The sequence below is a fragment of the Sander vitreus genome, chromosome 9 (assembly GCF_031162955.1).
Source record: "Sander vitreus isolate 19-12246 chromosome 9, sanVit1, whole genome shotgun sequence".
NCBI lineage: Eukaryota > Metazoa > Chordata > Actinopteri > Perciformes > Percidae > Sander > Sander vitreus.
This window is the reverse complement of record NC_135863.1, coordinates 7,532,444-7,545,763: the sequence shown is the minus strand read 5'-3', so window position 1 is coordinate 7,545,763 and position 13,320 is coordinate 7,532,444. Positions and strand designations below refer to the sequence as shown.

Below are 13,320 nucleotides of genomic sequence, written 5' to 3'. Positions count from 1 at the left end.
CTGTTTGCAGGACTGTGGCAGCGGAGGTTAGGAAGCAGATAGCTGGCCAGTATGTGGGCTCCCCACAACTCTTCAAAAACCTCAACGTTGGGACTGCCACAACCAACACAGTGAGTAGTCTCAAAGACGTTCTGAAGGCCAGAGCCTAATATTGACATCCTGTCTTGGAACATCATACGAGTGTGACAGCTGCTGCTACTTCATTGTCTGATAACGTCCGCCTAAATTACAGTGACAGTGTCTGAGCATTTGAGATACTGTTGATTTTTCACATTTGCCTGAATATAATTCTGATGTCTGCTATGTTGGGAAAACAAACACACACACACTGACAAACTGTCTGCTCACATGCCATTGTGTGTTATGTGTGCAGTATTTTAACAGTATACCTGCTGACAAGTGTACCACAATATTACATCCTAAGACAAGGATGTCATTTTCTGGTGATTTGATTGGCTACACAGCTGTTTGTGTCTTGCTAAATACCATGAGGGATAACCATTAATTGACCTATTCACCACATCCAGTCCCTGCTGCAGTGTTTGTAGGATTACAAATGTATGAGGCCAGACAGTATGTTTGTTAAAGGGGTAGTGCCAATTGACCCTCAGCAGCCCTGAGCCAACAACAGCAACACCAGCAAATACTCCCCCTCTCCTCCTTAAATAGGCTACAGTTGGCTTTTAATTAAAACTGTGAAGTTATTTGTGTTTAAATTCCTCGAGAGGCAAATACACACACACACACACACACACACACACACACACACACACACACACACACACACACACACACACACACACACACACACACACACACACACACGCGCATATTCACACTTAAACTGAATCCATTGAAACAAAGATTCCCAGTGGGTGGGTTCGTCATTTTAGAAGCAGAGTAAGACCCATGAAACCACTGGTCTAAGCTTGAAGTAGCACACCTTTTTAATCTGGTTACGTGAATCAGGTTGAGTGCATTTTAAAGCATTTGCCCAAATCACACATGCATCTTTCCTAGAAGTAATTTTCCTTTTTAAAAATAAAGATGATCCATAAGCTAGAACTACTCTCTCAACAGAAATAACCTCATAGTTTGGACCTGTTGGCGCTGTACGTGATGCCGATTAATAGAATGAATCCCCTAAAGCCTCAAACTAGAGACTTTAAGACTTTACCAAGACATTTATGAACTTTAAAAACAAGAAGCGCTGCAGACAGGAGAACTGAATAGCTGACGATGTCTTCACAGCTAATTCACTTTTCCCATCCCTTTTGATCTCTCCCTTTCATTGCCCCCACCAGGCTCCCCTCACAGAGGCGGTGGAGCCGGTGGATTTTGAGGAGTACCTCATCACTCACCCCCCCATCGTTGAGTCGGGTCCCCTGAGAGATCTGATTGAGTTCCCCCCAGATGATATTGAAGTCATCCACACACCCAGGGAGTGTCGCACAGTGGCGCAAGCTGTCCCCGAGGAAGGGTAAGGGTGCTGGTGGTTAAAATACTGAAGGTGATAGAAGCAGGTGTAGAGTTAGTACGGCGTCGCACCACATTTTCTGAAACACCTTTTTCTCTCATATACTCATTTTGGGTATTGTATAGGACCTAGAGATTTTTTTTTTTGGAATAGATCTATTCATATATTCAATCCTCAATAATTCCATTATAAAACCATCACATTTACATATTTTGTAATTAGATGATTTAGTTACTTAAATCTATGAAAAACGAAAAATAATTAAAAAAGACGAATTATAAAATGAAATAAAACCTGAATTTGAACCTGAACATTTAATTTTCATATTAGTTTCTGAGCAGTGTTTTTTAAATTTAGAAATTTAGAGTGTGATAATTGTTCTTTTTGTGTTTTCAAAATGTTATCACTTGCCATTCCACCCTCTTTAAATTGTGTGCCACGTGGCTGTGAGGTTGTGTTAACTCACATTTCGGCTTTCCTTGCTGCTTTGTGTTAGAAGCTGCACACAGGAAGTTTCATATATTATTTAACTAATCGTACCAATCAATATATCTAAAGAAAATAAAGAATGGCGTTTTTGTGTATGTTTCTATTAGAATTTTTTTTAATTTTTTTTATTTTATTCCTTTTGGACTTTTGCTAGGAAAAGTTTGCAAAGTGTTGCTGCTTAGTCTCTACACTGCACCACATTCACTGTTTAAAGATGAAAGACCCGTGGGCTTGATGTCGTTACTGTAGCTCTGGCTCTTGGTATGTCAGAAGGGGCGGCACAAACATTGCGAGTGTACTTCACTCAAAGATTAAATGACATCAGCCTAGTAGACTGTCATCTTTACTCGCTTAGACTAATGCATTTGAGGTCTGACTCTTGCTATTAAAATATAGAAATGAAGCTTGTTTGATTGTCTGGCTGCAGGGACACTGATGCTCATGTCAAAGACAGTGTCAGATCCTACACAGAAGACTGGGCCATTGTCAACAGAAAGTAAGGCTCCACTGTGTGGAATTATTCATGTCGCAATTGTTTTCATTCATTCATTCTCGTTAACTGACGTATCTGTGAAATATTATGACTATGTTGAGCATTAATATTTAAGTAAATGACTGGTTTCACCCTTAGATACCACAAGCTTGGTACAGGCTTTAACCCAAACACTCTGGACAAGCAGAAGGAGCGTCAGAAAGGCCTGCCCAAACAAGTGTTTGAGGCTGATGAGATGCCAGACAGCAGCAGCTACCAGGATGACCAGGTACAAAATCGTTCATTGGTAAAGAAGAATTTTTGATCTCCTCTTAAAACAATTTCATATTGGTAATATAAACTTATTTGGATGACCACACATATTTTGATACAACAGTACCAAAATTCTGTGCCTGTGAGACTACTTTTTTGTGTTGTTTGTTCCGTAGGACGACCTAAAGCGGCGGTCGATGTCTATAGATGACACCCCACGGGGCAGCTGGGCTTGCAGCATCTTTGACTTAAAGAACTCCCTCCCTGATGCCCTCCTCCCTCACCTCCTTGACCGTGCCCCCAATGAGGAGATTGACAGGCACAACGAAGAGCATCGCAAGGCCAACCGCCACCGCGAACTGTTTGCTCTGCACCCCGCCCTTGATGAGGTAGAGTGTACCCTTTTAGCTTTGCTGGAACTTTCTTCTGCTAGTCAACATTACATTTCACTGTACAATTTGTATTTTTTTTTGTTAATTTCTTGTGGGTTAACTCAATCTTTGTGTTTAAAACCAGTTTTCTTGGTTAAAAAAACCCAAACAAAAACGTTGCATCAATTAAGCGTTTTTCATCACAGCATCGACAGTCACAATCGTTTTGATAATTTTTTTACAGATTTTGTTTTGTATGTGATCTTCTATGTAAATGTGTAGGAGGAGCCCATTGAGCGCCACTGTGTGCCTGAAGTACCCAAAGAACACTTTGGCCAGAGGCTACTCGTCAAGTGCTTGTCCTTGAAGTAAGTGGTGGACAGCCTTTTTCAGGAAAAAAAAGCCCTTCAGTGCTTTTATTTAACTGCTGCTTTCTGCTGACCCACTCCTTTTTCTCTCCCCTTGAAGGTTCGAGATCGAAATTGAACCGATATTTGCTAGTTTGGCCTTATACGATGTCAAGGAAAAGAAAAAGGTAAGCTGTTATGCTTTCCTCAGTGCCTCCTCAGCCCTGAGTTGTTGGGTCACTTCCGCAAACCATTAAAATTGTTGGGAGGCCAAAACGAATTTGATATGTGGACTATAAAATGTTATGCTGTGGCCCTGTTATGCTTGTAAGAATGCAGTTAAATCATACACTGGAACCATGTATCTATCTAAAGAAGACCACCCACTGCTGGTTCCCTCCACCTCCCTTTACCTGACAAACACTAGAGGGTAGCAGTTGCCTAGATAAGTAGATCTCTCATATATATATATATTGCTCTGAACAGGAGCTCCATTACTTTTACAAGTGGGTCATTTGTCACTGAAATGTTATGTTTAGTTTATCAGCCACCAGGAGCAAGAAATCAGGTTGCAGGAACACAGACATTCACTCAAAAATGATGATTGAATGCTAATTGTTGTCGTGCGGTTATATGATTACATTTATGTTATTGTTTTAATCATCCGTGTGTCTGTTTGGATGTGTCCTTCAGATATCGGAGAACTTTTTCTTCGACCTAAACTCCGAGCAGACAAAGGGGATGCTGCGTCCGCACATTCAGACAGCAGCCATCTCCACGCTGGCACGCTCTGCCATATTCTCCATCACCTACCCCTCCCAGGATGTCTTCCTTGTCATCAAGGTCAGACCGTTATGATATCATTTCCCCTGTCTTGTGAAGTCTTGTTTTGCAAATAAATAAATGAGTATTAATAACATATTTCACCGAATGTAAGACGACCCTGATTATAAGATGATCCAACACCTGTTTCTGGAAATTACTTTTTTAAGATACAAAACACTTTGAGACTAGTCTTGTTGGGAAACCTTCCCCAATATACACACTATAAAAGGGCCGGAAGAAACTTGCTAGCCTAATAACATTAAGTTTACAAAAATCTCATAATGCAATACTCTCTATAGGAACAGGTGTTACATTGGTACTCTCAAGTAGTATTGAATAACTCTGCTTTTTCAAACGTAGTATCCAGAGGAAAGTGTCACCTTATATGTGAGCCAGTACCATAACTTAAATACGATTGGCTCGTATCTGACGGTCAGTCTTTGTCCTGTATGATCACTTTGTTGCTGTGTGTGAGGATGGTGACTACAAGTGTGTGCTTTGTCCCCAGCTGGAAAAGGTACTCCAGCAAGGTGATATTGGAGAGTGTGCTGAGCCCTACATGGTTTTCAAAGAGTCAGATGCTGCCAAGGTATGATCAGTGTGAATTAGATGCTGAATGGCACATAAAACATTTTGAGGCTTGTCCCAGTTGTTATTATAATAATACTAATACATATAATGCGTATGTTGTCTTTTATCCATTATGGTAGCCATTATGTTTAATATAGTTTACAAGCTGTTTTTCTTTGACATAAATTACAGATATAACTAACTTAAGTAATCATGTATTTTTGTTGTAGAATAAAGAGAAGCTGGAGAAGCTTCGTGGCCAGTCGGAGCAGTTCTGCCAACGTCTTGGCCGCTACCGCATGCCTTTCGCCTGGACTGCCATCCACCTGATGAACATTGTGAACAGTGCTGGCAGTCTCGAGAGAGATACGGAGCTGGAGATGAGCCTCTCAGGTCTGACATTACCTTTTAACACAACCCTTTGGATTGTTTGTAAGCATACAATATCTCAGTATCAAGTTTTTAACAGACAAAGTGTGGAGGCACAAAAAACCTTGGTTAATATTTTTATGCCTCTAGGCCCCCCAATGGCCTCAATGTCACATATACTGTAGTTATCAGGTGGCAGAGACTGTAACACAGACCTGGGAGTCACACATGACGGTCGTGAGCATGTCAATACATTACAACACTGTAAAATCTTTATCTAAAAACAACTCTCCATCAGTAAATAGTATGCAAGGGAAATTCAAACAGAGCTAAACTTCCAAACAAAACATCAAGCCAAATTGATCCTGTGTTATTTTGAGTTTTACCTTGACGATTGTTTGTCTAACCTTTTAACCGTCTGGGGTCTGAGGGTATTTTCAGACGCACGTGATTTTGGCATGCTCTGATACTGTAAAGACCATTTTATGGTATTCGGCACAAGCTCAGCAATAATAATAACTAAGTTTTTTTTTTTTTTTAAATAACTAGTAAATGAATAAGTTGTAGTTTTAGAGGTGTGCTGGAATTTGTAAAAAAACAAAAACAAAACAACAACCATTACCTTACCCATTGTGATGATTTGTTTTGGGTCACTTGAGGTGATTCTGTTAAGTCTTAAGCATGTAACAAGCACAAACATGTATGTCAGTTGTTTTGTGACCAAAAGTTGACAGTTGGAGGAGTAATGGCTCTTTTCATTGAATATGCAAAAGGAGTTGTTCTGTTCTAATTTACAGTACGTAATTTAAAAAAATACATAAAATATAAGGTTTCTGTCAATATTTTAGTTACACTTGTATGAAAAAGACCTTGTGAAGCTATTAGTCTAAATACATGACAAATTTGTTCTAATCCTGTTGATGGAGCTCTGGACCCCAGAAGATAACCTCACATGGTATCTTTAATGCTTACTGTGGTGGCTGCCTTTTTAATGCTAGGCCGATCACAGAAATGTTTACGCTCTGTCACACTGTCACGGGATACATCTTTAGCCTGTAAAAGGCTATCTTGTAAAAGAAAAAGCTGTCAACATAAAGAATTATCTTTTTCCCTGTATGTAGAGAGAAAAGGCTCATGGTCAGAACGGAGGAACTCGAGCATCATGGGAAGGCGTTCCCTGGAGAGGACCACCACTGGAGACGAGTCATGCAGTCTGACAGGCTTTAGACCTGCAACACTTACCATCACCAACTTTTTCAAACAGGTCTCCACGACCACATACATACTACACACACAAACACAAGTCTGAAATAATTTATATATATTTCACTTCTTAGATATGTCCTCTAGCTTATCATACACTGTTCTGCTTTTTCTTTGTAATTCCTAAATTAAATATTTATCCATATATTTTAGGAGGGGGACCGACTGAGTGATGAGGACTTGTATAAGTTCCTAGCAGATATGAGAAGGCCTTCTTCAGTGCTGAGGAGACTCAGACCCATCACAGGTACAAACATGTAGATTGAGTCGTATTTGATTTCTTTATCCCGTTAGAAGTTGTTAGCTCGATGCTTATCTCTAATTGGCGTTGTGAATTTTCTTGAACCACTTGTGTTTTAAAATAATATGTACTTTTTTCTCTTTACCCCCCTGTACGTTCACTCCCTTCCAATTCTGTCCTCTGTGACTGTCACTACAGCCCAGTTGAAGTTGGACATTTCTCCAGCTCCAGAGAATCCCCACTATTGCTTGACCCCTGACCTTCTACAGGTCAAACCTTACCCAGACAGCAGGGTACGTCCCACCAGGGAGATCCTGGAGTTCCCTGCCAGGGACGTCTATGTGCCAAACACCACATACAGGTAAAAAACATTCTGAAAAACTGAGCTTTTGTTTCTTATCTTTCAGTTTAGTCAACTTTGCCTGGAGAGTATTTTGATTTGTCAAGATAAAGCTTTCTTGCAATAGGTTGAATGACTCAATTAATCAATTTGAAATGTATTTAAACAAAGCCATTTCATGCCTGTCATTCAGGCACAGTTCTGTTGGCTTACATGTTGATTAACATCTGTACAAATATTGAATTTCAATAGTAATTCTATTACTTAACTGCTTTTTTGGGAGATATTTACTTATCCAAGGACTACAGCGGGATATTTTTTTTTTTGGAGAGTTATATTGATTGCCTTGTTAGGTAATATATAGGTAAAAATAGGCAAAATGCCACATGCTCCATGAGCCGGATGGAAACTCACTTCAGTGATAATTTAGTCAGTGAAGGACAACCACCTCAATCAAAGCCTTTATCTTCCACCTGCAGAAATCGGTACACATCAATTCAAACTACTGTATGCACAGTAATGACTGACACTGTCTCGTTAATGTTTACCTCATGTTACATGCCAGTGTACTGCGTACATATTCCATCTGAGCAAGTGCTATTTCTGTCAAGGTCACTTTTTACCAGCCGTCACTATCACAGGCCTTGTTTGTCTGCAGATAACCAGGTGCCTTCCTACTGTAGATTACCTAATGCCTGACCTAATTGAGAGTCAGCAGAACTGAGTGAAGGGATATCATGATGTTATTTTGAATGTTCTTTTTTTTTTTAATCATTAAGTACGCCTTATTGTTATGTATACATTCCTAGTATACGTATACAGAATATGTCAACTATACTGTATGAGGTCATTGAACCTGAACAGTGCTACTAGGTTTCTAAACTTTATCAGACAACCCCGTTTTCATAAGCTGTAAACAGGAGGATACATGCCCTACAAAACTTGAACACATTGTATACTTTGAACTACCACATATAATTACTGTATATTTGCAGATTATAACAATATGGAAGCATTCAAATGGAAGCATCCACATTTTGAATTAATATGTTGTTTTAGCGATCATTTTAAATTTGTGAATGAGTATACTTTCTTACTGACTGATGGTCGTACTTCATCTTACATGTAATACTAGGGTTCAAAGCCATTTCTTGGCTTTTGTTTTTTTCCTTCTAAACTTTTATTTGGTTCAAGTTATAGATCAACACTATAAAAAATGTAGTCATGTTAGATAGTCATTTAGTCAAGATTTTTATTTTGTCTTTATAAATATGATTTGTAAGAGCACATCGCTACTTGTCATGGTGACGTGTTGGCACGAGGCACATTTACAATACAGTTAGTTATGTTGTAAAATTGGACAGGAGTCAATATGACTCGATACCATAGGACGTATGTTTTTCTAACAATACCAGCATATATCATATAATAGCATGAACATGGTTTAAATATTTTACAGAGTAAAAAAAAACATAGAACAAACAAAGGGAAAAACCTCATCATTATGCTGCCAAAGCTTTGTATCTTCAATTGTTGTACTGTATTTACTGCTGATATTGCCCCCACTGTAGATAGTTTTTCATGAAACTAGGGATAAAGCTGTGTAAAATGCCAGGACACCATTGATAAGACCTTCATTGGCAACAATTTACCATTATGGACACATTTTGAGATGTTGGAGATGCAGTGTTTCTCTTGAACATTGACTTATATAATATGCATGCCTTATGTAATAACCTGTTAGTATTTGTGACCCCTGGAAAACTTGCAACAGTTTCACATCACAAAGATAATGTGTATATATATATATTTTAAATATATAGAATATATAGAAGCTGTCAAATACATTTAAGTTCACTGAACAGATAGCCAAGCAATCTCAGTTTTTAGAATTGCTTATAGTCTTCTTTCCAACTGCAGTACTGTGGCATTTTGCAGCCAGCACTGAATCGGGTTGCAGATGTGGATCAATAAATGTCTATTTTGCAAGTGAAGCAAATGGAGATGTTGCATAATTACAAGTCTACTGTCCTTGCCGGATCACACCCAATAGGTTAATGGCCTGCGTGGCATGGTTGCATCATTGCGACAGTTTTAACATTTTCTGACTAGTGACTTTTTTGACCTATTATCTGTTGGTCAGCACAGCCTCTGGCAAGCGCTGGTAGGAAGCAATCAGCTTAATGATGCAGATAAAATAAGAATTTGTCTGTTACTTCACTTTCCACTTCTATAGAACTTTCTGGCTGAGCATTAGTTTGTGAAAAATCCCAGTAGTGTTGTAAGAAAATGTATGACTTGTGGGCTTCAGTTGAAGCTTTCAGCAGTCAGAGCTGGTCGTACTGTAATCTTGGTCATCTTGAGGGAATACGAGGGCCCTGTGCCAGGCTTCCAATGAATGCCCTTCCTTCTCATAGAGCGTCCTTTTGCCTTCGACCACAAATACCTTCCATTGAGGTTGTTCTCTCCGCAAGCATTGAACCACCAACCACCTGCCAAAGGGTCAGGACAACATACATAAGTTATAAAAAAACAGAATTTGGTCTTAACAAAATTACTTTGTTCTATACGTGTTTTTAAACTACTAAAAAACCATTGCTGAATCAGCTTGTAAAACTGTTTACCTGTGTAACTGCGAGCACAGTTGGAATTTCGGTGGTTGTCATCATTTCTGTCTTTTGTGGAGAATCTCATGCCGGTGCTGTTGGCCATGGCATCAGGCAGGTCACCAGAGAAGTGGCTGATATGAAGCGTGTAGCCCTTGGAGGGACCCTCCAGTGAGAAGCTATACTCAGCCCAGTGCTTCATCTCCTTCCAGTCCTCCACATCAATACGCAGGATGTAAACTCCCTGCTGTGTAAAGCTCTGGATCTTCTTCAAGCCCAACCAGAAGTCTTCTGTATAACACATCAGTTTTTTTTCTTGTTAGCATATCTCTTTTGTGAAAAATACATTTTTGTCAGTTTGCAGAAAATCTCCAAAGGTTATAGATTTATTTGTATGGAAATATTGTTTGTAGGATAAGTAAGAAATGATAACTGATAGTGTCTGTCTCTTTTGTACCATCCACAGAAGTTTACAATTGATTTCAAATAGGAAATTTCTGGGGTCCACCGTTTTTCTAGTATTGATAGTTTCTCTCACACAACTTTTTCTATCCAGTTATTTAGCCGTTTTTTTTGGTGTTTTTTTTTTTTTACCCCTGTAAGACACTTTCCTTTGGTCTGCGGTGGAACCTACACTAAACTTTAAGGAATGATCAGTAGGTAGGTAGTAGCAACTAAAATGCATGGCTGCAGAAGCCATTACTTTGAAATGTGGAATGACTGCTGTATCTGAAAAGCTGCCAAAAACTTGCTGTGTAATCATATATTACAGGAAGTTCAGCGCTGATTTGCAACAACTACAATTTCCTATGACCAGGCCAAAAGGGGAAATGTTCCCCTCTCACCAAAAAGTCTGTGCAAGTTAAGGTGGTATTCAGTGTAAATGTTCCAGTGCTTTAGCGCTATTTTAGATGCTTTTATTTTGTGATGATGATGATGATAATATTTTTTTTAACTTTACATCTACACCAAAGTAGACTCAGATTCCCGATAGGTACTTTTTGAACTACGTATTAACTTTACATTTATACACAATATCTCCTTTAACGGTTATTAACTAATTTGAATGTATTACAAGAAAGGAAAAGGTCTAAATCAAAATGTATATAGTTTTGGCAAAATGTTAAAAGTGGCATATTTTGAATGGACAGAGTTAAAATATACTCACTTTCCAGATCTCCAAAGCCTTTCTCATACTTGTCCCATGTCTGGTCAAAATCTGAATCATCGACCCTGCGTTGGATGACAGTTGAACCCCCATCTATAGAAAGGATTACACAATACATTTCAAGTGACGTTGCCGTTGGAAAAGCCACACAAAAGTTTACACAAGGATCAGGAAGCCTTCTTATCATAGACAACGTGAATGGGATAGTAAAAGGGCAGACACCCCATTGTCTGCCCTTTTGGATAACCTGTTCCTATGGCTGTCTAGCTTGATAAACTATTGTTTGTTGTTCCTTGCTTGTTGATTGGAATCGTGCATAAATGCCAATACTTCATTTTATATATTGTATTAATGTAAGTGCTTCAGAATACAGAAACAGTATTTTGATGCTCTCAGTTAGAGCTTAGATTGCTGTAGTCTCACCCACCTGAACTCATTTCACAGTAAACGTTGAATGGCTCCGATTGGTTTGGCTTGATGACATAGATTCCACTGTTTGCCTCTCCTTTGTTAAACAACTCACTGCAATCCACGGGGAGGTCTGAAACACAATTAAGAAAATCTAAATGAATGCATCCACATTTTCCCAAACCTTTGTATTGTCCTTTATTTTAAGACGTCTCATATTTATGTCAACATTTTATAATAACCTATAAAACTTAAATACTTAAATAATTTTACCATTCACGTCCAGATCAGTTGTGTTTCCTGTCAGATATTCAAACATATCAGGAGCTGCAGGGTCTGAACCCATTGGCTTATCGACTGTATCTTGAAAGCTGTCATAGTTTAGCTGCAAGAGAATGGAAATGAATCTGCGGTGTCAAATTATGTTGTCAGCCCCTGAAAAAGCAAAGTTTCCCCTTCCCATATATTAATATTCCATTCCCACATAAAGCAGAATTTACATACATAGCTCTAAGTACCAAACTAGGTAATCACAGATAACAGGTATTACCTTGTCCTCCAGGTTTTTAATCTTGGATTTCTGGTTGTCAAGCTGATCATGCTGCTCCTGCACAGCTTTCAGCAGATTGATGATTGTTTTTTCTTGAGATTCAATCACTTCCTGAAAATACCATAATAAAAACATTAGTTGTCCATACAACATGTGTTGTATTTTACAGTGTTTTAAAGAGCACCTGTTGAGTCACATTAATTGTACAAACTGAAAACTATAGGTTGAATTTACGTTTGTCTTCAGTATTTCTTTTCTTAAATTAGTATAATTGCTAATTTATTATTATTATAAATTATTATCAGTAGCAAAATGGAAACCGAAATACATTTAGTGCACTTTTTGGTGCACTTTTCACTCACAGTATCATCCACTAACTGATGCAAACTTGAAAAGGAACTCAAAGGAATTGCTTCAGCGCTGCTTACCTTGAGCGTTGTAATTTCGTTAAGCTGATCAGCTGGGATAATGCTCTGCGACAGTCCCTTCAGTCGCTCCTCGAGGTTCCCCACCTTGCTCTGCAGCTGTGTACGCTCCTGAAGGATGCCGTTGATCTTAGAGTTGATTTCCAGCGACAGATTCCTGATCTCCTCATTGTTGGCCTTCAAGAAATTGGTGGTCTTCTTCAGCTCCTCCTCTTCCTCCTTGATCTCAGATGTGACCACCGAGAGCTGGTAGAAAGAGCGGTCGAAAATGTTCAACTTTTGGAAGATGTCGTTGATCTGGCCCTTGGTCTTGTGGACAAACTCCCGTAAACTCTGGCCTAGTTGAAGGAGGCCGTTTGCGAGTAGACGAACATCATCCAGCATGGCAAAGCGAGACTTTGCCTCGGTTGGGCTTGGTGCTGTGGTAAGGGCCTGGGAGGGCAGAGTGGGGTACTCTTCTCTACCTGAGGAACTAGCTAGCAGCAGCAACAGGCAAAACAGCTTCATTGTGACTTTCTTGTCCAATCCTGGATTGTGGAATATTTTCTAACAGTGTTGCACTGCTCTTGCTTGCCTCTACTTTGTACCTCTTTTCTCTCCCTCAGCCTATAACCTAGACTTCCTTGCGGTTTAAATGATATGAGAGCAGCAGGCTGCCCTGTGTTATATACTGCCCTCTCAGTAGAGGAGGGGGGATTAGCTGATCATTAAACCCTACTACAGTATGTTTTAGCTCTGTGCCCCACCTCCTCCCAAATCCCCCTCGAGCCCTCCCTCTCCCAAACAAACAAATCACAGCAGTGAGCAAATGACATATACACCCCACCCCCCTTCTCTACTACCCATTTAACCCCAATCCCCTCTCCATACCACACCCTAACCCATTCTCCATCTGTGGTGCAGAGCTTTAGCTGATCAGCAGAAAGCCAACAATAGCCATCACAGGGTTTTGATGGATTGTCAGTCTGATGAATCTCAAACCTTATAACCCTGCACACACTTTGCCCTGATTGATAATGCTGTGTGTAATTAATGCTCTTGGGTTTGATTTAGCATCGTGCTGAATCAGCCCAGCATCAGGCGCTCTCTCTCCCCCTCCTTCTTCTCTCTTTGTGTGGAGAGGGGA

The 13,320-nt window shown here is 39.6% G+C and overlaps 2 protein-coding genes across 20 annotated transcripts in view; one reads left to right on the top strand and one right to left on the bottom strand.

Moving 5' to 3' along the window:
* Nucleotides 1-13,320, top strand: part of dock7 (dedicator of cytokinesis 7) — a 55,285-nt gene that overhangs the window by 4,501 nt on the left and 37,464 nt on the right. For all 19 annotated transcript variants that reach the window (XM_078258519.1, XM_078258515.1, XM_078258513.1 and 16 more), the window contains exons 2-14: nucleotides 11-110; nucleotides 1,305-1,480; nucleotides 2,394-2,462; nucleotides 2,598-2,727; nucleotides 2,888-3,100; nucleotides 3,365-3,450; nucleotides 3,551-3,617; nucleotides 4,123-4,272; nucleotides 4,763-4,843; nucleotides 5,055-5,217; nucleotides 6,315-6,457; nucleotides 6,610-6,703; nucleotides 6,896-7,058. In XM_078258519.1, coding sequence (XP_078114645.1) covers nucleotides 11-110; nucleotides 1,305-1,480; nucleotides 2,394-2,462; nucleotides 2,598-2,727; nucleotides 2,888-3,100; nucleotides 3,365-3,450; nucleotides 3,551-3,617; nucleotides 4,123-4,272; nucleotides 4,763-4,843; nucleotides 5,055-5,217; nucleotides 6,315-6,457; nucleotides 6,610-6,703; nucleotides 6,896-7,058 — 1,635 coding nt within the window. The remainder of the gene's footprint in view (nucleotides 1-10; nucleotides 111-1,304; nucleotides 1,481-2,393; nucleotides 2,463-2,597; nucleotides 2,728-2,887; nucleotides 3,101-3,364; nucleotides 3,451-3,550; nucleotides 3,618-4,122; nucleotides 4,273-4,762; nucleotides 4,844-5,054; nucleotides 5,218-6,314; nucleotides 6,458-6,609; nucleotides 6,704-6,895; nucleotides 7,059-13,320) is intronic.
* Nucleotides 8,790-12,807, bottom strand: angptl3 (angiopoietin-like 3). The gene is made up of 7 exons (XM_078258122.1): nucleotides 12,198-12,807; nucleotides 11,770-11,880; nucleotides 11,493-11,604; nucleotides 11,239-11,352; nucleotides 10,812-10,904; nucleotides 9,662-9,934; nucleotides 8,790-9,529 (listed from the first exon to the last, which is right to left on the bottom strand). Exons 1-7 carry the CDS (start codon nucleotides 12,699-12,701, stop codon nucleotides 9,345-9,347), a joined length of 1,392 nt encoding a protein of 463 aa, XP_078114248.1. The 5' UTR covers nucleotides 12,702-12,807; the 3' UTR covers nucleotides 8,790-9,344.